Source organism: Martes martes (genome assembly GCF_963455335.1).
Source record: "Martes martes genome assembly, chromosome: 10".
In the NCBI taxonomy this organism is placed as follows: domain Eukaryota; kingdom Metazoa; phylum Chordata; class Mammalia; order Carnivora; family Mustelidae; genus Martes; species Martes martes.
Window position 1 is genome coordinate 78,037,069 of NC_137898.1, and position 26,506 is coordinate 78,063,574.

Genomic DNA, 26,506 nt, shown 5'->3' on the forward strand with positions numbered 1-26,506 from the left:
GTCCTTCCCCTGCTCTCTCTGTCTTTAAAATAAAATAAATAAATACAATCTTTAAAGAGCCTCACTCTGTAGGGGCTTGTGAAGTGAATTCCTCGCCCTTGCCCATACCTGTGAAGGTGCTAATATGATTTGAATGCCTCAGTCAACACACTGTTCTTACCAGTGGCCCTTTTCATGGGTGGACACAGTTACCAGGGGTCATAACTATCTTTTCTTGTCTGAGAAAAGGAAAACATATTCTAAACTCGAGTATATATATATATATATATATATATATATATATATAAACTCCTGAAGGATAAAAGATAATATGTGAACAGTAAATTTATAAAGTCAATAAAATAAAATATCATACAATGTCCTTGTCAACTTAGGGCCGGGTAAATGTTCTTTTGAAAAGACCCCCAAAGTACAAGGTAGGTTTGACTACACCAAATTTAAGGATTTGGGTTAGATAAAAGACTGCCTAGTTAAAAAATAACAGGGGATAGATTGGGAGTAGATATTTACGACGTTAAAAAAAAAAAAGGATAAAATTTCTTCCAAATCAAAAGAAAAACATGAGAAACCCAATTCTTAAAATGGCAACAGAAGTAACAGTTCAGAGAATGGAAAGCTCTGTAGCTATTACGCACAGAAGGGGTGCTTGGCCACGCTAGTGAGCAGAGAAGACCAAAGGAGAAAAGCGAGTCTGATGCAACCTTACAGGCATAACATGGGCAAAACCCAGTGTGTTGGAGGATGCCTAATTTGGAGGGGGCGGGGGACGGCGAGTCAGGGGAAGTCGGGGCCCCACCCCCGGTCACGTGCTCCCCGGAGCGGGCGGGATCCCGGCGGACAGTGCGCGCCCCTCCACCCACGCGTGGGCCGCCGCAGTGTCTCCAGCCCCCCGGAGTCGGAGACTCGCCGCGACCACCACCTCCAGTCACAGCCTCGCCCTCTGGACTCCGAGGGGAAAATACTCTTCTTGAGACCTTGCTGCCTGGAGAGTCCCCCCTGCGCTCGTCGGGAACATGAGTGGCCGCGCCCGCGTGAGGGCCAGAGGCATGGCCCGCAGCCCCAGCGCCGCGGAAGCGGGTCGCACCTGTGCCGCGCCATCACGGTCACGGTTGCCATCACCATCGGTGTGTAGACTCGTGGCCGACAGGGCCTCGCTCTCTTCTCCTCGGTGGCCTTCATGCACACAGCCTTCCTCTGCTTTTACCTCCTCAGCTCTGCTGGGAAGGAGTGGGGTATCTTCTTCCCGCTGGACTTAGGGTCTTTCCAGGGTTTCTCATATTTTTCCCTTCCCGGGGGGTGGGGTGCTTCTCTGGATAAGATAGTCATGTAGATATTTTTGGCGGGTGAAGAGTACTGAAGATTGGAGGCAAGTGCCGCGTTCCTTCTGCTTCCTGAGAGTTTAATTACTTAACTCGGTTTTAAGTCTCTTGGTAAAAACTGTTGTACCATTGTAGGGCACATGAGCTAATATGATTTGTCTCACTAATTCCTATGCCCGCATAAGTAATCTCAGACACAGATGTGGTTTAGATTCAGTCGCTGTTTCTTGACCAACCGGCGTGGGTAGGGCTCTTGGTTACATTTAGGCAAGATTAGATTAAATTGGCCGGTGAATCAGCAACTTTTGAGGCATGTTACGCCGACCTGTCAGTATTTGGAGCAGTCTCTTAGACCAGAAGTTCTCAAGTGTGCTTGTTGTGCCTTTACTTTCATGTCATTGTTTTCCCTTGACTTCATACATTTCTTCACAGGCCAACATATACTTCTTGAGCGAACAGAAGTAGTTACCGTGAAAAGAGGAAATATCAATGGTTCCCTTGGCCTATTTCATAAACTAATTTGGGACCCATTTATTCCAAAGAGTCATCACCTGAGCTGGTGACCCAGGTCCTCAGTTTGGGCTTAGTTTGTTTTCTTGCTATAAATGTGTTTACATTGGAGGCCCCATGCCTGGAGGCAGTGGAAGCATGAGGTCAGTGTTCATCTCCGCCACCTTCCCTCTGATGAGCTCCCTGGGCATGAGAATCACAGCTCTGCCCCCTTATACCTCCTATCTGGCTCACAGTCAAAACTAAAGTTTGATAAATGGGGAAAACTATAGCTGGTCCTTATCCTTTTTTTCTAGAATGAACAGTCTCTTCTCATCATCTCTAGCATTTTAGGGACATTAGTTAACATTAGCTGACATTTGTTAACATTAGTTATTGAAGACTTAGGACATGATACACTTCTTATTTTGTGATAACCTTTTGGTTTATGACTTAACATCTTAAATCTAACTAAGCTTTTCTCCCCCCCCCCCCCATTTTAGCCTACATCTGTCAATACTGGCAACAATGAAGCATCTTCTACCAGTAGCTTCGTGGGAACAAGCGGGATGTCCCAGAGTTGTAAGTGCAGCTTGATCTGCTCTCCCCTGCATCCCATCCCATCCCATCCCATCCCATCCCTTCTGAATGGAACCGGAGTGACTGCTAGGCTTTACAGCAGCAGGCTCACTTCTCTGACATCCCATTTACCTCTTCTCTGAGGATCCCCTGTGTGTGTTCGGTTTCTTTGGGACCCCAAAACACAGTCTGCCACTGAATTTCCTGATACTCCTTGGCACTTGGGCATCCACAGGTGCCAGGAATCCAGTCTTCTGGTTTTTTCTGTTCACTGAATAATTCTGAAAAATGTTCAGAAGTTCTTTACGACATAGAAGTGTCCGTGCCCCATCCTGAAGGGATGGTAGAAACCTACCACCCCAGCTGCTATGCTCTCTTCTTTTTTCCCACCATTTGATGGTAGCTGTCTTCACTGCAAATCCAGACTGGGACTCAGGGTGCTTGTCCACGGGCTACCGCAAGTTGCCGCTATCACGGTGTGGGTTGGCATGCCCCGTACCCTGGTTTGCTAGGGCTGCCATGACAAAGTGCTGTAGACTTGGGGGCTTAAATGATAGAAGTGTGGTGTTTCATGATTCTGAAGGCTGGAAGTCCAAGATCAAGGTGTCCACAGAGTTGGTTTCTTCTGAGGCCTCGCTCCAGGGCTCATAGAGGGCTGTCTTCTCCCTGTGTCTTCACATGGTCTTCCCCCTGTATTGGTCTGTGACTTTATCTCTTCTTATAAGGACACGGTCATATTGCATTAGGGCTCATGCTAATGACATTATTTTGGTTTAATTACCTTATTAAAGACTCTGTCTCAAATAAAGTCACATTCTGAGATATGAGGGTTTAGATCTTCAACACATAAATTTGGGGGAAACATAATTCACCCAGTAGCCACAGCGGAAACCTGTTAGCTGTCTCCCTTGCTCGGACTATGAAGTTAAGTGATGTTAGCTCTAAGTACTTAGGGTCTCCCAGACCGTGTGGATCATCAGTCCCTCCACCATCATCTGCTTGGCTGTCTCTTCTCCACCAGGGATTTTCTAGCTCCCACAAGTAGCCTCTGTGCTCTGAGCTCGAGGAAGTGTACTTGGTCGCACAGAACACCTGCCCTGGGGGGCATCAGGTCATGCCATCCACTGCCCAGCTGCTCTTGGGACTTCCTTTCCATGCCTGATGCACGTTCTTGTGACTAGCAAGGCTCAGACATAGAATTTTTTATTTGATTATTTTTAAAAATCGTGGCAAAGGGGCACCTGGGTGGCTCAGTGGGTTAAGCCTCTGCCTTCGGCTCAGGTCATGATCTCAGGGTCCTGGGATCAAGCCCCGCATCGGGCTCTCTGCTCCGCAAGCAAGGAGCCTGCTTCTCCATCTCTCTCTGCCTGCCCCTCTGCCTACTGATCTCTCTCTATCAAATAAATAAATAAAATCTTAAAAAAAAAACTTTAAAAAAATCGTGGCAAAATATACATAATGTAAAATTTTGCATTTTAGCCATTGTCGGTTGCATACTCCTTTGGCATTAAGGACACTCACATCATTGTGCAGCCATCACCACCATCATCTCTAGGACTTTTTTATCTTATAAAACTGAAACCCGGTACTCATTAAAAATTAACTCCCCATTCTGTCCTCCCTCAAACCCCTGGCAGCTACTATCTCTCTCTCTCTCTCTTTTTAAGATTTTATTTATTTGTTTAAGAGCCAGCTAGCTAGAGAGCACGAGCAGTGGGAGGGGCAGAGGGATAGGGAGAAGCATGCTCTCCACTGAGCAGGGAGCCCGATGTGGGGCTCGATCCCAGGACCCTGGGATCATGACCTGAGCCGGAAGCAGACGCTTAATAACTGAGCCACCAGGCACCCTCTGGTAACTACCATCTTATGGTAGATTGATTTTTTATAAACCACCTAACATTTTGAAATCAAGAGCAGTGAATGATATGGATAATCTAGTACGAATAATTTTTAAACCTTTTTAAAAATTAAATAAATGTGATTTTCCTGGGTGACTCAGACTCCACAGAAAGGGTATGAGCAGCGGTTTTGAGCCAGGGATAGTGTCATTTGAGGGGGTTGTGGTGGCTGTATCAAAGGGTAGTCAGAGTCCTAGAGATTGGTCATACTATTACTTCATAGTAATACTACTACTACGCTTGCATTGTAGTAATCCTCTGTACTTTCCTATTTTCACATTATCTTCAAAGTGCCACGTCATACCCCAACAAAAAACATCTCTATACTTGTTTAAAGAGAAAATGTTCATTTGGAAACAGATTTTCCTTTCACATTTGCCAGAACCTAACAGTAAGTAACATGCCCCAAGGTGAAATGCTGGCTTTCATTTTCGAAGGAATGAACTAGCATAAAAACTGACAGCAGTGTTCTCGGAGTTCTCTTCTCATGACTGAGAGACGTAGCAGATTCAGCCCCAATCTGTAAAGAAGTTGGTGTGGACAGTCTTTGTCTGTGAGTGTTCAGGGGGATATGCAAGAGCTGAAGGGGGGACAGCTGCCCTCCATACCTGTGTGTGGAGGATGGCAGAGGGGATGGGCCTTTTTCTCCTTAACAAAGAGGAGAATCAGACTAGACCTAAACATTATGAGATAGAATTAACTTGTGGTATGTTCTTTCTAACAACACATATCACGCTTCCTTTAAGGTTTTCAGGTTTAGGCTGAAGACTTCTACATAGAAGAAAAATATTATTATTTTTTTTATATTATTTTCAGCAGTGTGGGTCGGTTTTCATTAAAGCCACCAAAGTCTGAGCTTCGGTTAGAGACTCAGTTTCGACATGGTAGTTGTAAACAGCATTACTAGAAAGTAACATGAGATGTCATGGCATTCTCTTCACATTTTAGGTCAAGACGTTGTATCTTCTGGTGATGCTGGATGTACTTTCACTGAAAGAGGTGGGAAAATCAGACGGGACTTCAAGGATCTGAGTGTCTGTACCAGAGAGAAATTGGCCCATGTGAGAGATTGCAAAAGAGGTACGGAGTAATCGTGTTACTTTTTAAATGTTACCAAATCTTGCTTAAGGAATTTTGATTTCTAGATCTAAAATAAACAAGTCTATATATTGACTGAAAAGACATTTACTGAGTGTCTTGTTATATTTAAAACATTATTTAGACACTAGTTGTTTTAGCCTTAATTCTCTCCTTTATTAATAGAAGTAAGAATATTTCCCCTAAACATGTCACTTTTTGAAAAGATTTTCTTCTTACATTTGGGGTAAGGGTTGGAGGATAGGCTCTGTTTCTTTTCCAACAGTTTTCCTATGGGAAACAATAATGTCTCTGGACTTCAGTTGTAAAAAGAAAGATCTAGTCAGTTTTTGGAATTTTTAACCATTTTTCAAAGTCACCCCTGAAATTACACCCAGAATTATGGGCCTATGCATTTTCAGGAAGTTAGGTGTTTTCATTAGATTCTTGAAAGGCTTTGTGACACCCTCCCAAAAGTTGGGAAAGACTCCCTGATGCAGATCAGTTTTCTTCAAGCTTTTTTACAGCCATGCAAAAAATTAAGGAGTAGATACATTGTTATCTAGCATACACACACTACCACCAAAAATGGGAGCCAAGTTTCATGAAAGAATGCTTCTCTTACTATGCACAAGGCACTCTGGTCAATTCTGTTGCATTCTAGTCATTTCATAAAATGTGTTGGGTCATGTCATATGTTGTCATAACTTCAGCTCTAATGGGTCATAATTACAGTGTACAAACACTGGTATAGGTAATATCCAAGGGTCTTGCCAGATCTGACATTCTAGGATGACTCCTCTTTGTCCATGAATATGAGTAGCTAAAATATACTACCTTTTCCCAGGGTACAGGAGAACAAAAGAAAGCTTTTCTTTAATTAAAATAGCACAAGAATCACTTGCTCCTAACAGATATCTACCATACATAGAAACTGAGGAAATACCAACACACACGATGCTCTTTTTCTTTACCACCTTGGGGGCTCATGTTTCCACTTCCTTCATGAAAGGAAGCAAAATAGTGCCCATCTAATAGAATTCCTTTCTATAAGACAAACACTGGATGATTCCCTACAAGGAGAAGTCAGAAGTACCTCCTTTGTGCCCTCCTAGATTCCGTCCTAGAGGGAGCTGATGCCATCTTGAGCACGGAACAACAACTATAATGAGGCCATCTCTGAATTTGTCTGATACACTTTGAAGAGGTGAATAAAAAATTCTGTAGGGGATGGAATTTCTGGAAGCTTACCCAAGTCTGCAGAAAAGAAGCCCAGAGGCCTTGTCTGTTTTCATGCATAAAAGATGTGTAATTTCTTTCCTTCCCCCGTTCTCTCCTTAATCTCTGAGGGCCTTCCACTTTTCCCTGATTGAACTATTTCAAAATTTTCAGAAGGATGGGTAATTTTTGATTGTCTCGATTTCCAAGGGGTTGGGGTTTGTGCTCATGGTAAGAACTGGACAGTGACTTTATAATCTAAGAGCAGCGTAATTTCAGAGCAGCATCTGAAAATACGGCTTGAGCCAATTTGCGTTGCACAGACGCAGCGCTGGAAGGTAGGCTCTGGAAGAAATCCTATGACAAGAATGTCAGTATCTTCTCTTAGGTTCTTACGAGGCCTGCTTTACACATGATCACACGATCCCTTTTTAATTCCTGAATGTGTGTGTGTAGGATTCCATAAGGTTACTGGGCTGTAGGTTGTGAAAGCTTGTCTTGTGTCACTGAACCAGAATCCTTGCTTTACAGCAACAGCGATGCACAGGCAAGTAAAAATCTTAAATGGTGTGATTAATATTAACAAGGTGTGATTTTATTTTGGTGAAAAAAATGTTTTTTATTTGTCTTCTCAGGTTCCAGTGGAGTACCTGTGAAACTGGTCACAAATCTCTTTAGTTTAGATCTGCCCCCGGACTGGCAGCTCTACCAGTATCATGTGTCCTATGTTCCAGATATAGAATCTAGAAGGCTGAGAATTGCTTTGCTTTACAGTCATAAGGCACTTTCCAACAGAGCAAAAGCATTTGATGGTGTCATCCTTTTCCTCTCACAAAAGCTGGAAGCAAAGGTACAGTATGGTTACTTTTTACACCTACACACATGTATATACTTACACTCGCCCGAGTATAGTTAAGAGGTTAGTCGATTGTCATTACAGTTGGAATAAGTGTCTCACTCCTTTACTCTGTTCTGTTCCCATGCCTGAGAGCAAAAAGACTTCCTAATTAAGATCTCATCAGTAATTGATTTCTTAATTAAGAAGCTGATGATGTGGTATTTAAAAAATAAGAGCTGTATTACAAACACTGCCTTTTTAACTACTATGAATTTTTTTTTTTTTTTTGCAAAGTGTCCTTGAAATAGGCCTCCTTTTTAAACTTTTCCCAAAATAGGCAAGACTTCAACAAACACCATTTAGCCTATGGCTTCAGAGCCTTAAATTTGTTCTTTTGCTCCTGCACAGTTGTACCTGTGTGTCTAAATAACTTTATATCAGTCTCTAATTTGAAAGCTGTCATTTCTTCCATCATATGAAATATGAGTTATTGATATCAATTCTAAGGATTTTTTTAGTGGTGTGATCACTGGATATGGCGGTCGCATGATTCATATTTCTTTATCCATGTTTTTGTACGTTCAGCATTTTCAGTCCTAAAATATACTGTTTTTGATGCTTTTATCATATATGTTCTAAGACAGTTTTAAATTACTACAAGGGAAAAAGAACCAGTGTCTTTATAAAAAATTAAAGTAGAGCATCGAATTAAAACTTTATGTTTCTATCCCTGAGAAACCTTAATCCTTTAGTTCAACATTTTGGACAGGATGGTACCAAGGCATAAATTTAAATTTCTAGACTCCATATAAATCTCTGTGAATTTCCTCAAGAAATGCATTTCTGAGCACTCTTGGGGCCTTTATCTTTTTATGAGAGTCTAAGATTTATACGGGCTGCTTGAGTGATTATTTTCTCTGGATATGGAATTAAAAAATCATACCATAGGCTTAAAATTTAGAGGCTTGAAAAATCTGGATCTGTAAATTTAGAAACATTTTAATTCGTCGTAAGTCCTTATTGATCCTTCAGGGTTTTGTCCTATGACCAGACATTGATAGCATGCTAATATGATGCCTCTCATACTTAAATGCTGTATTTCGAGTGTATTGTTATCATTAAGGATTATCTTATTCTTGTTGATACATTTGCAGTAACAGTGAATTAAATATGTTAATATTATACCCCCTCCACACACACCATGAGTGGTCCAGCTTTCTTCGATTGTACCTAACCAAAATGGAGAAATTTTACTCTACAGACGCTCAGAATAAACATATTATTTGTTTCTCATTCAAAATGAGCATGTAGTATGCACCTTAGGGATGATATCTAATGAAGAAGCAGGTGAGTAAAGAGAGTGTAAAAAGATGGTTAGATCGTGGGTCACTTGGATGGCTCAGTGAGTTAAGAGTCTGCCTTTGGCTCAGGTCATGATCCCGGAGTGCGGGGATCGAGAACCTGCCTCTTTTTCTGTGCATTCTCTCTCTCTCAAATAAATAAATAAACCATAAAAAAAAAAAAGTAGTGAGACAAATCAGGGTTGTTGACTTTATTTCCCAGGTTTCAATAAAAAAGTATTGTCTTATATCTTATCACCCTATGGCCTGCCTACCCAGTGATGGTGAGATAAAAATAGTAGAAATAGTGTCACAACAAACATGTTACTGTGCTCACCTTTTTATTCTGGTCTTCACAGTGACTCAGGCTTAATCCTGCACTCCCGTCCATCCTCTGCACACTTTGTAGGATCCCTGTTTTTGTTGAGAGAGACCCTGCACTCATGCATTCATCACAGCCCCCCAGAGTGCAGTTCTAGAAGTCCAAGTTGGCTGCTTCCTGGCCTTCCACTGTCTCGCAGACCCCATCTGTGTATCTGTGGCCACCATGTGGCCTGCTCTCACTGGTCACATCTAGATGCCACTCCTAGCATTCATTCTGCCTTTACAGAGAGCCTGAGGTGTGATTTCAAGGTGTTGGCATCATTGAGGGAACAACGACAGATAAAACACAGCTTGTGTCAAATCATTTCCACTCAGTAGGAAAGTTACTCCTGACCAAATACAGTGCGCGGTTATTTACAAATGAATACGGTACAAGATTACCTGCTCTTCCAGGCTCTTTATCTGTGCGCTCTCACTTAATCCTCTCAACACCCCTCCAGCCTCGCTCAGAGGTTAAGTATCTCGTCCAAGGTCTTCATCCAGAGCTTGACCAAAGGCAAGATCCTGACCAGCAGGATACTTCAGTGGGAGCTGATACTGGCTCCTCGGGTGGGATTTGGGTCAGTGAAGGGGATGATGGGGAGAGGAGGGATCCCCAGACAAGAGGATGGGGAGGAGCAAAGGTGCAGTGATAGGAGGCTGGGTGGGGGGCATATTTTAGAAACTTCTGATTGTTCAGGTTTAGCTAGGAAGGAATGAAGTTGTGGCTCCAAATGTAGGGAGAATCTTCAATGTCCTGCTGGGGGATAGGGACCGTCCTCCATGGAGCACTGAAGCCTCTGAGAGAGAGCTTCCATGAGATCTCCGCTAGATTACATTTACTCTGATCACATCCTGCTGGACGGTTGACAGGAGAAAATGGAAAGATTAATAAAGAGCCACTGGAGTCATCTTGGCAGGAGTCAAAGGGGCTTGAACCAAGGGACAAAGCCCTGCAATTTATTTAACCTTCCTGCGTGCCTGTGCTGTGGGATAAAGACGAGATCCGTGAATTATCCCATTTGATCTTCACAACACTGGGACTTAGGCGAGACTTCTCCTATTTTAGAGATGGGGAAAGGTCTTAAGGAATTGAAGTGGCTTGCTCTGTATCACACGGGCTGCAAGAGGCGGAGGACGTGGGTTTGTCCAATTCCCAGTCATGTCCTCCTAAGCCCTGTGTTAAGTAACTGGAGCAGCAGAAACAGATGAAAGACTTTGTTGGTGTAGAAGTGCTAAGTCCTGCTAACCAGACGACCATGAGGTGGCTGCTGGCTTGAGAAGTGAAAGCACACTCTGATGCAGCCTGGGATGGGAAGCCTGGCGGGGTGGGACAAGAACAAACACAGGAACCCACGAGGAGTTGGCGTCTGGCGGGGGAGGTGCAGGGAGCACAGAGAGTTTGCTTAGATGGCTCTTAGGAATGCAGTTCCTGGATGGCAGTGTGAGGGGGGACCTCTGCTGCCACCTGCCCGCCAGCCCCTCAGCCCAGTGTCCTTTGTTGTCTGAAGCCTTTGTCCTGAAATCCCCACAGCGGTTTGAAAGCATCTCACCTCTTTTGCCGGCTAGACTTCTCCCAGGTGTTGATGAGCTCTTCCTACAGCTCTCCACCTCTGACTTCTCACAGGTTGAATAAGAAATCACCTTAGTGGAATACTTCACCCCCCCGTGGAAGGACCCGTCTGTCTGTGTCCAATGAGCCATTCCTGCCCTACATTTCTGGTTCAGCCTGAAAGTGATTACAAGTATACTGTAGCTACAGAAAGTAGGGATAAAATACTGGCTCATGAACTGGCCTCTTCTGATTCCTTACCTTCCTGAAAAGTCCTTGGTCATTGATTTTTTTTTTTTTAAGATTTTTATTTATTTATTTGACAGAAAGAGATCACAAGTAGGCAGAGAGGCAGGCAGAGAGAAAGGCTCCCTTCGGAGCAGAGAGCCTGATGCGGGACTCGATCCCAGGACCCTGGGATCATGACCCGAGCCGAAGACAGAGGCTTAACCCACTGAGCCACCCAGGCGCCCCAGTCATTGATTTTTATTGTCTGATTTGATCACTCTTTTATTCCAAAAGCCTGTACCAAGTCCTGTCTGGTCTGGCAAACTTCATATTTCATTGGGTAGCTGGTATAGAAACCGGTTCATGCAATTATTCTATTGTTAGAACATCGTTTAAGGTTATACGAAACGTACAAATTTCTCTAGACCTTTCAAAAGTTAATAGATTCCCTGTATGTTTTAATGTCTGCTGATTTCTTCCCCATCTTTACTTGCCCTCTTACAAATTCCCTCTCCTTACCTTTCTTTTCTGCTTTTCTGTTTTTTTAAAAAGGATTTATTTTATTTACTTGACACAGAGAGAGAGAGCGTGCCCCCATGTGCAAGTGGGGGGGAAGGGCAGAGGGAGAGGTGAAAGATTCCTCAAGCGGACTCCCCACTGAGCATGGAGTCCTATCGGGGCTCCTTCCCAGGACCCTGGGATCCTGACCTGGGTCAAAATCAAGAGTCAGATCCTGAACCAACTGAGCCACCTGGGTGCCCCTTTGCTTTTTTGTTTATGAATAAACTTTTGAGAGGCCTCTGGAATCCATGAACCCAGGATGGGCTGGACAGTCCACTAATAGGCTTTTGGGTGTCAGTGAACCACCTGAAATTGGGTACAGCGTGTGGTATATACATACATGCAGTTTTCATGGGACAATGCCTGTAACTTTTATCAGACTCTCAAAGTAACTTGTGACCTGCTCCCCAACCTCAGCTAAATAAGGTCAAGAAACACTTTATCTTTGGATCAAGTCTTTGTATCCTAAGTCTGATTTTGATTCTCCATTAAGAAGTTAGAGAGGTGGGGCGCCTGGGTGGCTCAGTGGGTTAAGCCTCTGCCTTCGGCTCAGGTTATGATGTCAGGGTCCTGGGATCAAGCCCTGCATGGGGCTCTCTGCTCAGTGGGGAGCCTGCTTCCCCCTCTCTCTGCCTGCCTCTCTGCCTACTTGTGATCTCTCTGTCAAATAAATAAATAAAATCTTAAAAAAAAGAGAGAGAGAGAGAGAGAAGTTAGGAGAGGGATGCCTGGGTGGCTCAGTCGATTAAGCAAGCGACTGCCTTCGGCTCAGGTCATGATCCCGGAGTTCTTGAATCCAGCCCTGGGTGGGGCTCCATGCTCAGTAGGGAACCTGCTTCTCCCTCTGCCTCTGCCTGCCATTCCCCCTGCTTGTGCTTGCTCTCTCAAATTAATAAACAAAATCCTTAAAAAAAAAAAAAAAGAAAGAAAGGAGAGAGAAGCATTGCTTTTCTAGGATTAGCAAGATAGGAAAACCCTGCAAGTGCAGTGTGATTAGATTATTGCATGCTAACACCTGCAGTTCTGTTTGTTAATACATATTAAATTGTGACGGCTGTGTTGTCTCTGATTCTTCACACTTGAGGATGATCTAGCGTGCATATTAAGTACATCTTTTCCCAGGTCACCGAACTGTCCAGTGAAACTTCGAGAGGCAACACTGTAAAGATGACTATCACTCTGACAGGGGAGCTGCCAGCAAGTTCCCCCGTGTGCACCCAGGTCTTCAGCATCATCTTCAGAAAGTGAGGCGCCTCCCACAGCACTTTAGTTGAGGCTAGCGATGCCGTTCGGTACAAGTCTCGTTCTTTCCTGTAGCTGTGAGGTGATGGGCCCCGCAGTCCCTCACAGCCTCTCACTGGCTCCTGCCTCGTCCGTCATCCAGCACTCTCTGAGTTGGGACAAAGAGCTCAAGGGTTGTGGGGTCTCAGTGGTGGCAGGGCTGGAGTGCGGTAGGGTGGGGTGGGGCTGCCTTTTCTCTCCCTTCCTTTTCTGTACCCTCTCCTGCCCTCCCACCCAGGCTGAAAAATCAGGGATGTCTGGGTTTGTCATGAAAGATTTGTTTTTCTCCAACATCATCCGCTGCTCTCTGCTCTCCCTTCTGCTTCAGCCCCCTGCCATGTGAACCCCTGGGGCAGAAGGAGGGTTGTGACATCACTGTCCAGTATCCTTCTAAGTGATGTGAGGATCACTTGCCTCTTGGGGGTCATCTCGGGGGTTGTTGGGTGGATCTCCATGAAATGTGGATTTCTTGGCCCCTCACTCGACCTGGTAAAGAGAATTTCAAGAGTGGGGCCTGAAATTCTCATTTTTAGCACATTTCCTGGATGACAAGTGGGAACACAGAGACTTGTAAACCAGTATTTTCCACGTTCCTGGTTGGACCAGGAAGATGATATGTTCAAAAAGCTTTGGCGTCAGTGCTTTGCTTAATAACGGCCTCTGGACAGAGGAGTTTGGGTTTTGCTGGGTGGGATACACAAAAGGAATCCATCCCCACCCCCAGATATGTTATTTCTTAATTCTATTCAGACATCTTGCTAAATAGCTTTAAATGGTATTCAGTGTTGGAGGCTGAGGCTCAATGACATTTCATAGCCCAAATCCTGCAGTTGTAACCTGTGTTTCCTAACTTGAAACACTTACACTTCCCTCATGCAATGGGCAGCCTCGGATCGGTGACGTGTCCTGTTCCAGAGGGGGCCAGGCTTAGTTGCTGGAGAGGCAGCAATGCTATGTAGCCTCATTAGAAACAGCCTCCCATGGGTGCCTGCGTGGCTCAGTGGGTTAAGCCTCTGCCTCTGGCTCAGGTCATGATCTCAGGGTCCTGGGATCGAGCCCCGAATCGGGCTCTCTGCTCAGCAGGGAGCCTGCTTCCCCTCCTTTCTCTGCCTGCTTGTGATCTCTCTCTGTCAAATAAATAAATAAAATCTTAAAAAAAAAAAAAGGAAGAAAGAAAAGAAACAGCCTCCCATCTCAAAGCAGGGAAGAGGCCAGAAAACCTTCAAACATGGCTTGCCTTACCCCCTCCATGCTAACCGGAATGTTAAAACCACAGTCATATTGTGACCACATATTTATCATTGCAGTTAAGTGCAAACAGATAAAAAGAATTTCAGTTATCATTCTCAAATAGAAAGAAGTCATAGTTCTTATATATACACTCACAGGTATATTTAGCATCTAAACCCTCCAGTGCAAGAAGAATGAAAGTTCTATAGTTCTGACATATTTTTATCATATATTCAGCGTGGGGACAAACTTAGAATTGTACTATTACTAACTGATGTTGACCAGAGATTTAAAAAAAAAAAATGTATACTTGCAGGATCTTAAAAAAGTTGGCCATGTACCAAATTGGACGGAACTTCTATAAGCCTTCTGAGCCCGTGGAAATTCCCCAGCACAAGTAGGTTTATTTATATTTTCTGTTACCCTGAAATTGTTATAATGTGAAGAACGTAATTTACAATGCAATATTACACATTATGCCCTCCTGCGAGAGACTCTGTGTTATGAAAAATAAAGATTTTTAAAATTTTCAAGTTTTTTATAGAATGGAGAGCGTCAGTCTGAAGCTAGCAGCCTGCTTTCTTCTATTAGCATGCTAGGTCATCATCATAAATCCTAGAAGGAATTCAGAAACTGCGTTTTCTGCGTGTGACAAGTAATCATGAAGGCAGAGTAAGCAGGATGGTGTCACACCATGTAGTTGAAGCCATTTTCTTGCCGACAGGAAGTTAGCACAGCCAGGGTGGTTGACATTGGGTAAGCTGAGGTCAGACAAACAAGTCAGCTACATGAAACTGGAATTTCCGCTCTAAATGGGAAGTAGGTGTTTCAGGTTAGGTCATCAGCTGTGTCTAAAACCGGTTGTTAGCTCTCCCAGATATGCGGTCAAGCTAAAGACAGAGAGGCAGTTGGTAGCCCAAAGACAGATATGTAAACGCAGGAAGGAGTGCGAAAGGTAGAAAACGAGGGGGCAGGCTGTTTCGCCTTGTGCCAGGTAGGGGGGACATGGTGGGGTTTCTGTATGGCAAATCAGTGTGGCACAGCGGTCTTTGTAAAGCATCCTGTCCGTCCTTGTCACTCGTCCCCTGCAGTGGACAAGAAGCTCTTGTGAGCTGGAGTTGGCACAGGGCATATGTTTGTCCTGAAGGCGGGCTCAGGAGCACCGTGAAGGAAGTCCACAAAATAAACTGAAACAGTTCTTAAAAAAATATTTGCTCTTTCTTTCATGTCATTTCTGTTAAGTTTTCCTTAGGCAGGACTTCGGTCCGTGATAGCCCTAAATGTGGACGGGAGCCGTAGCCTCTGATACAGTGTCCCTTGTGTCCTTGTACATGATACCATGTAGATGATTGCTTACTCTCATGAGGTCTCGACACTGTCTACGCCATCGAGTCTGTGCGCTTTTCTGAACCCAGAGGTTTTCATGCTGGGATAGAACAGAATCAGACTGAAGAAAAGTAGTTTCGTAAAATCTAGAAAGTCGGAATGTAAAATCAGCACTTAAAAATGGTGATTGTTTCATGATATGACATTTCAGATACGTATTTTTCAATATTTATTTATTTGAAGGTTGTCCCTTTGGCCTGGGTTTGCTGTTTCTGTGTCACAGTTTGAAAGCAGGCTCCTGTTTACTGCTGATGTGAGTTATAAAGTACTCCGGAATGAGACTGTTCTAGAATTCATGACTGGTATCTGCCAGGAAACTGGTATGTCCTGCTTTACCCAGATGTGTGAAAAACAGCTGCTTGGGCTCATTGTCCTCACCAGGTAAAAGCCTGCATTTAAAAAGCTTTTCCCCAGGGAATGCATTCTTTCTGCCTTCTGGGAACAGGAATAGCATCAGCGCGGCGTCCTGAGATCTGACGAGTTTACCCACCTGTTTAGATGTGGCCCTGCTGGGTTGACTGGGGTGCAGACTTACTGGAGTGGCCTTGGGGAGCCTCCACCATAGGACAGGGTCCTGCGTTACCGCTGGCTGCACCCCTCCCCCACCCTGAGTAGTTTGCATTTGGCTGCTTCCGTAGCTCTACCTGGATTTTCAACCCCGAATTTTGACTTTCTCTGACAAAACGCAGCTCCAACAGTACTGCTTTTCTGCAGCCTTCATCCGACCACTCAGTTAAAATACTCCCTTCCCTCCCCTGTGCGGTTCCGGTGGCACACTGCTCACAGCTGGCTCTTCGTAGCCATTTTATTTTGTTTTATCACATCACAGGAGAAGACATTAGGTCCACGGCCCCTCTTATCTGGAAGAGTATGAGATCTTTTTTTTTTTTTTTTTAACACTTTTTTTAAATTTACTTTTTCAATTTTTTTTTTTTTTTTTTTTTTTTAATTTATTTGACAGACAGAAATCACAAGTAGGCAGAGAGGCAGGCAGAGAGAGAGGAGGAAGCAGGCTCCCTGCTAAGCAGAGAGCCCGATGCGGGGCTCGATCCCAGGACCCTGGGATCATGACCTGAGCCGAAGGCAGAGGCTTTAACCCGCTGAGCCACCCAGGCGCCCCTACTTTTTCAATTTTTAAATAAACATGTAATGTATTTTTATCCCCAGGGGTACAGGTCTGTGAATTGCCAGGTTTACACATTTCACAGAATGGAAGAGTATGAGATCTTTAAGGCTGAGACCTTTCCAGTCCCTAGACTCTTCTATATATAATTTGCCCACAGTGCAAATTGAACTGAATTAAACACAAATTAGGTTACTTCCTGAGTACCAGAAAGTCACCGTGTACTGCTGCTAGTCTGAAGATCATTCTTTTAAGAGGACATGCTAGCTTTCTCCTAATCTGGCTTGGAATTGCCACTTAATGTTGTTTTTCTGGGTTATACAGCTGGGAGGTGGGACTGGTTGAATTAGCCTCCTGTCCTCCTAGCCTCCTGTCATGATCATCGCGAATTAGTGTATCACACTGTTCCAAAGTAGCCTTGCAAAGTACCAAGACCCCAAGAGAAACCTGACAAGGAGGTTTCTGCCCCAGGGCTGGGGCAACATATGAAGACACCACATGCCACACAGAGCTGCAGGGGAGAGAGAGCTTAGAAGGATTTTAACCAATCTCCTTGGCAGTCCCACTAAGGGCCAGCCCTAGATGGGAGATTAAGTGGGGTACTTGGATTGCATGGTTCATCAGCCCTTTTGGGGTGTCTTTCTTTTCTTTCTTTCTTTTTTTTCTTTTCATTCCTTTTCTTTTCTTTTTTCCTTTCTAGATTGATTTATTCATTTAAGAGAGAAAGAGCTGAAGTGGGGCAGGGTGGGGGAAAGGGAGATGGAGAGAGAGAATCCCCAAGCAGACTCTCCACTGAGCGCAGATCCTGATGCGGGGCCTGATCCCGACCCTGAGATCATGACCTGAGCCGAGATCAAGAGGTGGACCCTTAAAAAAAAAAAAAAAAAAAGAGGTGGACCCTTATCCGATTGAGCCACCCAACCTGCCCCCTGTTTGGGTGCTTTTTATCAGAACAGCTATCTGGGAGCTAAAAAACTGAATGACACCAGAAGCTGATGGGAAAGTTTCGAGCAATGCTTCAGCCTTTGAACTTATAAGAATAATTTATAGTGAAGTTAGAGTGTCTCTCAGTGAGAAAGACTGTGGTCTAATGACTTTCTCACCAGTTTTGTTGAAATGTGGAGGTTTTCCTGTATTCTGAAGAGTTAATGAATGCTCTTCTCAGATAAGAGCTGATCATTAGGGGGGAAAAAAAGACGATTCGTGTATTACTATTTAATTCCTGAAAGTTAGGAGTCTAATACTTTGAATTATAACTGTAGTGAAATAGCCACTTTGTCTTGTATGATTTGGGGAAAACATTGAAAGATTCCTTGCATTTCCCAGATACAATAACAAAACGTATCGCATCGATGACATTGACTGGTCGGTGAAGCCCACACACACTTTTCGGAAGAAGGACGGCACTGAGGTCACCTACGTGGATTACTATAAACAGGTTGGACTTTTTTACTCTACCCTCATCTCCCTTCCTCTTAGCTCAGAGAAGTCTCCCTAGTCCTTTCCAAATCAAACAAGTCTCCTGAACCTTCAGGCTGAGTCTGTTTCTGACACCGTTCTTCGACTTGTCCCTTCCCCTCCGTCCCCACCTTCCCTGGCTTGGCTCAGACCCTCCTCCTGTCTCCTGTTGCCCTTCCTCCTGTAGTCTGGGGCATTTCCCTTCACAGCATATCGATAATATTAATTCCCTGCTTAAAATATTTCTGTGGCTCTCTAGTGCCTCAGGCGCCACCCAGCAGTACCCCTTATGATCTGGCCGCTCCCTTTCCTGAGCCTCCTCTCTTACCACTTCCCTTCCTTTGTATGTTCCGCTGTGTTTCCCATTTGTTTGAGGTTCCTTCCATCGGTTACTCCCTTCACAGCCAGCCAATCACTGACCACCCTTCCCTCCTCCGCTCAGCTGTCCGCTCTTAGGGGACCTCCCGGCGCTCTCCCCAGGGGCCCCTTCCTGCATTTGGCTGCATCACATTGTCACGGGCAGGGTGTGAGGGGTCTCTTTTCCCTCCTGAACTTGGAGCTCTTTATTCCCGGATACCCAGGGCTAGCCCAGCACCTTGCACGGAGCAGGTACGCTGACATTTGCTGATGGAGTCGACTCCCTCGGGAGCTGGATTCAGCGGCAGCTCCATGACCTCTGCCCCACCATCCATCCACAGTTCCTTCCAGAGGCTCCTTCTCTTTGACGTATAATCATATTTCAGTCTCCAAAATCTCACAGATGTTTTCGGAAACAAGAACAAACACATAGCAAGAACTCTTCCTTTCTATACCTTTAAGAAAAGGTTTTTTTTTCCTCTTTAGCTGATTTCTTTGGAAGGTCATCTTCACTCCCTGCAAGCACCGCTGCTGTTCTTCCTCCCTGAAACCTGGTAGTCTGGCATCTGCTCTGCTGCTATGGAAGTAGCTCTTTGAAGGTCAAATTCAGCTGCCGTTCTTATTCTGAAGGGCTTTTGGTGGCCCTTGACACCAGCGAGCCCTCCCCTCTGGCTGGAGCTGCTCCCTTCCTTGACTGGGGGGCTCACCCCTGGTGGTTCTCCACCAGATTTTGTTCTTGTCTCAGCCTCCTTAGCTGTTTCCCCTTCCTTTTCCCCTCATGTTAAATGCTGTTACTCACCATAGCTCCCTCCTGAGGGATCTGATCTTCTTATCTTGAGACCTTACAAAGGGACTACTTTTTCCTTGCCCTCATTCTTAAATTACAGACTCATCTCCATTTCAGACCACATTTGCATGGATGACCCACAGGGATCTCAGAATAGCATCGTGCATGCTGAATTCGTTGTCTTTCCCACTCCCATTTCTCCTTGGGAATTCAGGCTCTTGCTGCCTTCCTCTTCTTACCCTCACCTGCTCATTCACTCGTCACCAACATGAACCCTTCCCCCTCTGCACTTGGATTCTCCCTGGAACCCAGCCCCCGACCCCAGCCCTGTTACCCCTGCAGGAATGCAGGACACCTCACCTCACAGATTCCCATCTGGGGGATTTGGGTCACCCCTTTATGGTGTCCTCACCCCAGCAATCTTCACTGTGACCCACCATCCTTACTGCCACCAGAGAGATCCTCCTGAAATACTGCCCAGGAAGGTGGTTAAGAGCTTTAACTGTGGAGTGAGGTAGTCCTGGCTTTGCCCTGTGACCTTGAGCAAAACACTGAACTTGGAGTGTCCTATGTAAAGGGGAGCCATTGATCTGCCTTCGTGGTGCGGCATGAGCACTGAGTGAGGTGAGCGTGTCTACAGACCTCTCAGCCCGGTACCTGCAGGTGGCGAGCTCCGGACACATGGAGGAGACTCTGCCCCTCTTTTCCCAGCCTCCCCTTCTTCCTGTCTAGCATCACGCCCTTTCATCTCCTCTCATCTTTCAGCTTCACATCTCCCCACCTTGCCACCATGCACCCCATGCTGCCGTCCCCTCATCCACTCGCTGCTGCTAAGCATTTCTCAGCCTTTGCTCATGTTTGCTAGATGTCCACACAAATCCACGCTGCGCTTTTCCCCTTCAACACCAGCTAAAACCCTAGCTTTGAAATCAACTGTCACCTCATCAGTGAAGTCCTCTCTGACCCCGCTTCCTGTCACAGTCACAAAAGAGCTAGCCGTGGGGCACCTGGGTGGCTCAGTGGGTTAAAGCCTCTGCCTTCGGCTCAGGTCATGATCCCAGGGTCCTGGGATCCAGCCCCATATCGGGCTCTCTGCTCCTCGGGGAGCCTGCTTCCTCCTCTCTCTCTGCCTGCCTCTCTTCCTACTTGTGATCTCTGTCAAAATAAATAAATCTTAAAAAAAAAAAAAAAAAAAGAGCTAGCCGTTCTCTGAGCATTTGTTCCAAGCAACACACATTGCTTCTAGAATGTCTTCCTTGTAGAACAGGGATGGCGTTTGACTAACCCGAGATGAATAGTGCTTACCAAAGCGTCTTGTGCATGACATGCTCCATAAGTGTTTGTTTATTAAACACCAAGTTTGTTGAACATTTGGGTTTTTTCTTGCCTGAGTAAATGTGTTCCTTGAACAGAGGTATTTTTAGGATCTGTGACATTCTGAGAAGGGAATCGTGGTAAAATCCCACTCACTTTCTTTGTAATGAGTTGTGGTTTACTGCATATTTATTGTAATTAGGGAGAAAAAGATAGGAACTGTGCCAATTCTAGAATGTTTTCCTCTCTGTCTCAGGGAAGGAACACTAAATTACTATGTAACCAGCTCTCACGGTGGTCTTCTTGATATTAGCCTTTATATTTCCCTGTTTTATCTCGTGAAAAGCATTTTCAAATGCTAAGACAATTAGGGCAAGGGAGAGAGTAAAGTTTACTCTGTGCCACAGCTTGGGGGGCAGAATTCTTGGCCATGTCACAGATAAATACAATACCCTCTTCCTGGAACATGTCCCAGCTTTGCTACCTGGGACTCCTTATACTACTGTATTTTCTTCAAGGTGTTCTTTTGGATTCTGCCTCCTTTATGAAGCCTTATCCTTAAATTGTTTCACTGCCACCACCATACCCCACCCACACCTTCCTCCCCAGGCACCCAGTACTAAATGGTGTAACACGCAGAGATTCCCAAATCTTATGGGATAAATGCTGACTGTGCTAATTTCTAGTTATGGGACCTTGGGAAAATTGTTTAATTTCTTGTAGGTTTCCTCATCTGTGGAGGGGATGGTGATAGTGTCTTGACTCCTAGGTGTGTCGTTAAGATTAAATGAGGAAAAATGCAAGTGCTTAGCATATCCTTATTGGTGCTTCTCATCTTCTTTGCTTTGTAGATGTGTAGTTGGGTGTGAGGTAGGGGCTGTGCCTCTCATCCTTGTGTCCACGGCAGCTCCTGGCACATCACAAACATGAGCTGTGTACTGAATTAATGACATCACATATAAAAATTCTCCTTCTACGAAGACTTCCTCAAGCTTTTTAGCTGGAGCATTAGTGATAATCAGCCCTTCAAATTGCAATTTCCCAAATTGTTTTTCATTTTAATGACTAGAAGTCCTTATTGAATAGAGAAACTCTCGTTTCTCGCTTCCTTAATTATAATTATTGATGTCAGCATCACACAGTGCCCAGACATTTTGTAAATTATAATTCCAGTTGTTCTGTCATTAGCGTTGAGTGAGCTATACTGAAAACGAATGTTAATTGGGACCTTTGCCGTTGGAAAGGAAATGAACTTTTGGCAAGGTGAGAATGTCTGAAATTCCAGCTTAGGCAGGGAAAGGGGGAGGGATAGGAATGGACCGTTGCGGAGGACTCATAAACCAGACAGCGTGCTGGTGGTTTACGGCAGATGCCTCTGAGCGACCGTCCCCCTCATTTCGTACCTGAGGAAAGGTAAGAACTTCCTCAGTGTCCCAGTTCAATGAAGACGACGAGCCAGGGATCAGATTTCCATTCGTCAGACTTTAGAGCTGCTTCCCTAGTAACGTCAGGCAGTCCTGGAAATCAGGGACGGTCCTGCTCTTTGGAGAACTCTGGAGTGTGACTTAATGTAACTGTCGCCTCCAATCTGTGTGTAGATATTTTCCGAATGAGCGCGCTGGTTATGCACGGAGCAGCCACGTTGGTCATCAGTGGTGGAAATACTGACACTGACTCAGCTCCAGGGGGGCCTTTAATGGGCGCAGGTGGCTGGAGGCAATTAGGACTCTGGATGAAGCAATGAACAAATCTTTTTTTTTTTTCTTTTTAAAAAGTGTTGCATTATAAAGGCTAATAATTAAAATCATAAAACAGACCCTGAGAAAGGAAAGATGAGTCCTCGGCAGGAAATAGAAATGAGTGGGGGAACCATAAGGATTGGTAGGGATTTTTTGATTTCTTTATTAAAAAGATTTGCTCATCTGTTCATTTTGGGATGAGCTTGTTGGTTGTAAGTGAGGATGCTTATTTTCCAGTGTTTCAAAGTAACTTTCCCTCCTTCATCTCGCACTCTGTAGCAATATGATATTACTTTATCCGACCTAAACCAGCCAGTGCTTGTGAGTCTGCTGAAAAGCAAGAGAAATGACAGCGCTGAGGCCCAGGTGGCCCACCTGATCCCCGAGCTCTGCTTTCTAACAGGTAATGTTTACGCTTTACTGTCGGTCAGTCAGGCTCATGATCCCAGGCTCCGGACATACTCAGCGGAGGGCGGGACCTCCCCCAGCTCTCGGGGACGGGAGAGTTCATCTGACCCGCTCAGGGGGGCCCGTGAAGCCATGTGTATTGGACAAAGTGGGAAGATAGAGAGCACTTTGGGAATTGCTTGGCATAGGAAGAGTTGTATGTTTTCTTTAGCTCATGTATTCCCTTTGTTACTTCGACATAAAATAGGCCCCCAGAGATTTTCCTGAAACTAAGCCTCTCTCTTTTTTTTTTTTTTTTAAGATTTTATTTATTTATTTGACAGAGAGATCACAAGTAGGCAGAGAGGCAGGCAGAGAGAGAGGAGGAAGCAGGCTCCCCGCAGAGCAGAGAGCCCAATGCGAGGCTCGATCTCAGGACTCTGGGATCATGACCTGAGCGGAAGGCAGAGGTTTTAACCCCCTGAGCCACCCAGGCCCCAGCCTCTCTTTTTTTATGTGCAGTCTTTACTCTTTTGTTTATATATTTTAGACCACTTAGTTGAGGTAATGATTGACATGACGAAAGCTGTACATATTTAGGGGCGCATGGGTGGCTCATTCAGGGGGAAGCGACTTGATATTGGCTCAGGTCATGTTCTCGGGGTTGTGAGTTTGAGCCCCATGTTGGGCTCCACACTGTGTGTGGAGCCTACTTAGAAAAAGAAAAGAATCTAGTAAAAGCTGTACATATTTAATGAATACAACTGGACGAGTTTGAGGTAACTGTACACTTAAAAAACCATCATCACCATCAAGGTCATAGATCTATCCTTCAGGTCCCAAAGTTTTTACTTCCCCAATTATTATTACTTTGAGACACACTATTCTGTTTAACTTCCACGTAATCTTTATGAAAACCCCTGTGATTTAGGTATAATTCTTATTGCCCCCATTTAATAGTCAAGGGAGCCGAAGCTGGCAGCTTGCTCTTAGTCCCATGTCTTTTAATGGGCAGAATTTAGGATTTTTAATAAGATTTTATTTATTTATTTATTTGAAAGAAAGGGTGAGTGGGAGAGAGAGAAGGAGCAGGTGGAGAGGCAAAAAGAGAGGGAGAGTGAGCAGGAGAGAGAGACCTGAATGGCAGGAGGGGCAGAGGGAGAGGGAGAAACCGATTCCACGCTGAGCAGGGAGCCTGATATGGGGCATGAACCCTGGACTGCCGGATCATGACCTGAGCTGAAGGCAGACGGTAACAGCCTAAGCCACCCAGGCACCTCAGAATTTAGGATTTAAACTTTTACCTGTTCAACTTCAGATCTTAATTTCTTTTTTATGATCCTTCTCATCCCAGAATGAGCGAGAGGATTCAAGGGAGTTAATTGAAACCAGAACCAGAAACCTTTACAGTGGTGTTATCTAATTAGAGTGAGCTAAAAAGGAGTAGTCAAAGAACCAGTCCGAATTACTTTATTTGGGAGAGACTCTAGAGCTGCTAGTAACTTAATAAGAGATAAACTCTCACGGTCAAAGTTTTCTAATCCAGGACTAGTTTACCAATGGTAACACCACGTGTACTCTTACCTCACTGCCTTTGCGTTAGCTGTCCCTTGTGCCTGAATATTCTTTCTTAAAATTCATTTATCTTTTTAATTCCAGTACAGTTATGTACAGTACTGTACATAAATTAGTTTCAGGTGTACAATATGGTGGTTCAATGATTCTGTACATTCCTCAGTGCTCATCCGATGGGTGGGCTCTTAGTCCCCTTCACCTCGCTCACCCCCCACCCCCGCAACTCCCCTCTGGCATCCACCAGTTTGTTTTTTAATTTAGGAGTCTGTACTTCTGTTTGTCTCTTTTTTTCTTTGTTTGTTTTATTTCTTAAATTCTACATATGAGCGAAATCATATGTTAGTTGTTTTTCTCATTCTGACTGAATTCATTTGACGTTCTACTGTCTAGATCCATCCGTGTTGTTACAGATGGCAATATTTCATTCTTTTTTATGGCTGATAATATTCCATTTGTGTATGTATGTATGTTTGTGTGTGTGTGTGTACGCATGTATATATATGTGTATGCGTGTGTGTGTGTATATATATACACACACACATATATACATATATGTATATATATATATCTCTACACCCCACATCATCTTTATCCATTCATCTATTGATGGACACTTGGGCTGCTTCCATATCTTGGCTATTGTAAAGAATACTGCAGTAAACATAGGGGTGCATATATCTTTTTGAATTAGTGTTTTCATTTTTGGGGGGTGTAAATACCTAGTAGTGAAATTGCTGAATCCCAGCTTCTCTCCAGCATTTTTGAGCTTCATTAGTGTGGGAAGCAATAGGACTTTGATTTTCCTCAGGTACATTGTTCGTGTGGTGCCAAAAGGATCCTTGTTTTCCTTCTGCGTGAGTTCTAGAAGGTAATTCTCACCCTACAGTAGAATACGAGCACTTTTGATCATGTTCATTTGATTAATAGGGCGGGACCAAGCAAGGAGGACTTTCCACCTTTTACATTTTGTTATCAGTTACAATGGGTATATATTTATTTCACAATTAGAAAAATCAGTAAGGATGTAATTCTCGAAGGGAGGGATGCTGCTCATTCTTAATGGCGTTCTGATAATCTGGATCTGCACAGTCCCATTTGATAGCCACTGACCATATAGGGTTACTGAGCCCTGGATATGTGGCCAGTGCAACTGAAGGGCCAGCTAGAGACAGGCTGTGAGTATAAAATACACACTGGATTTTTAAGACTTAATGTGAGAAAATAGGGAAAATCACTTATTAATTTTTTAAATATTGATCACATGTTGAATTGATAACATTTTGGATATATTGAATTAAGTAATATATACTATTCGAATTCATTTTTTTTTTTGGCTTTTTGAAAAACAGATCAACTTATTTTAGAGAGAGAGAGCAAGCAGGGGGAGGGGCAAAGGGAGAGGAAGGGAGTCTCAAGCAGACTCTCAGAGAGCTGAGCCGGGGCTCCGTCTCACGACCCTGGGATCATGACCTGAGCTGAAAGCAGGAGTCGGATGCTTAACCGACTGAGCCACCCAGGTGCCCCTGTTTTTGGCTTTTCAAAACATGGTTGCTAGAAAATTTAGAATGACATGAGGAGCTTGCATTTTGGGGGGACAATGCTATCCGTAGGCTAGATCCGAGTCAATTTAGGTGCAAAGCTTAAAATCTGGCAGAGCTGGGCTGGGTTACATTGCATGCTGTTCATTTTCGCTTCGTTTTCACTTCCATTAATAGGGCTGACCCGCCAGGCAACCTCTGATTTCCAGCTGATGAAGGCCATGGCTGGAGAAACGCGTCTCAGCCCTATGGGAAGGCAGCAGCGACTGGCCAGGCTCGCTGACGACATTCAGAGGTACTGGGCCAGAGTGTATCCTGCCTCAGGCTTGGTTTACGGAATTGGATGGTCTACAGAATGTCTCATTCCTTGACGGAATGTCTCTTTGCTGTTGACTCAGGGCAAGGCACCTTTGGGTTGTGAGGTCCAGAGCCAGACGTTCATCCCTGATGCCTCAGGGATCACAGACGGGGTCGGGGGGGAGGAGGTTGGACGGGGCTGGAGGGGAGGAGGTTGGAGCCCACGCGGGCCGAAGTACCATCCAGCTTCAACCAGATGACCCTCCTCTGTTGGATAAACATTTGAATGAAGGAAAGGGTTGGAGATTATAAAAACAGAAAACAGAACCACAGCAGACCCCCCCATATTCGAGATTGAGAATGTTCAGATCTTCATATGGTGGCCTCAGCACATTGATCGTTAGAAAGATTCTACTGTGCAATCTTTAAACTTAGGAATACCTTTGTGCCCTTTGGTTTAGCCCGTCTACCCTCACGCTGCATTCCTGTCCTCATTCTGACAGTTTGCTGTCACCTGGAATGCCAGTAACAAGCGGCTCCCGTTTCTCCCTTCTGACCTACGAAAACGTTGC

The 26,506-nt window shown here is 44.6% G+C and overlaps 1 protein-coding gene across 1 annotated transcript in view; it reads left to right on the forward strand.

The window, feature by feature from the left end:
- Positions 1-1,013: 1,013 nt before the first annotated feature.
- The window catches only part of PIWIL4 (piwi like RNA-mediated gene silencing 4), a gene marked incomplete at its 5' end in the record, with an annotated part of 46,204 nt that continues 20,711 nt past the window's right edge, over positions 1,014-26,506 (forward strand). Inside the window, 10 exons of the mRNA XM_080816369.1 lie at positions 1,014-1,124; positions 2,312-2,390; positions 5,234-5,365; positions 7,216-7,430; positions 12,585-12,706; positions 14,290-14,370; positions 15,543-15,740; positions 17,809-17,920; positions 22,417-22,540; positions 25,815-25,932. Of these exons, the coding sequence (XP_080672495.1) occupies positions 1,014-1,124; positions 2,312-2,390; positions 5,234-5,365; positions 7,216-7,430; positions 12,585-12,706; positions 14,290-14,370; positions 15,543-15,740; positions 17,809-17,920; positions 22,417-22,540; positions 25,815-25,932 (1,292 nt within the window). The remainder of the gene's footprint in view (positions 1,125-2,311; positions 2,391-5,233; positions 5,366-7,215; positions 7,431-12,584; positions 12,707-14,289; positions 14,371-15,542; positions 15,741-17,808; positions 17,921-22,416; positions 22,541-25,814; positions 25,933-26,506) is intronic.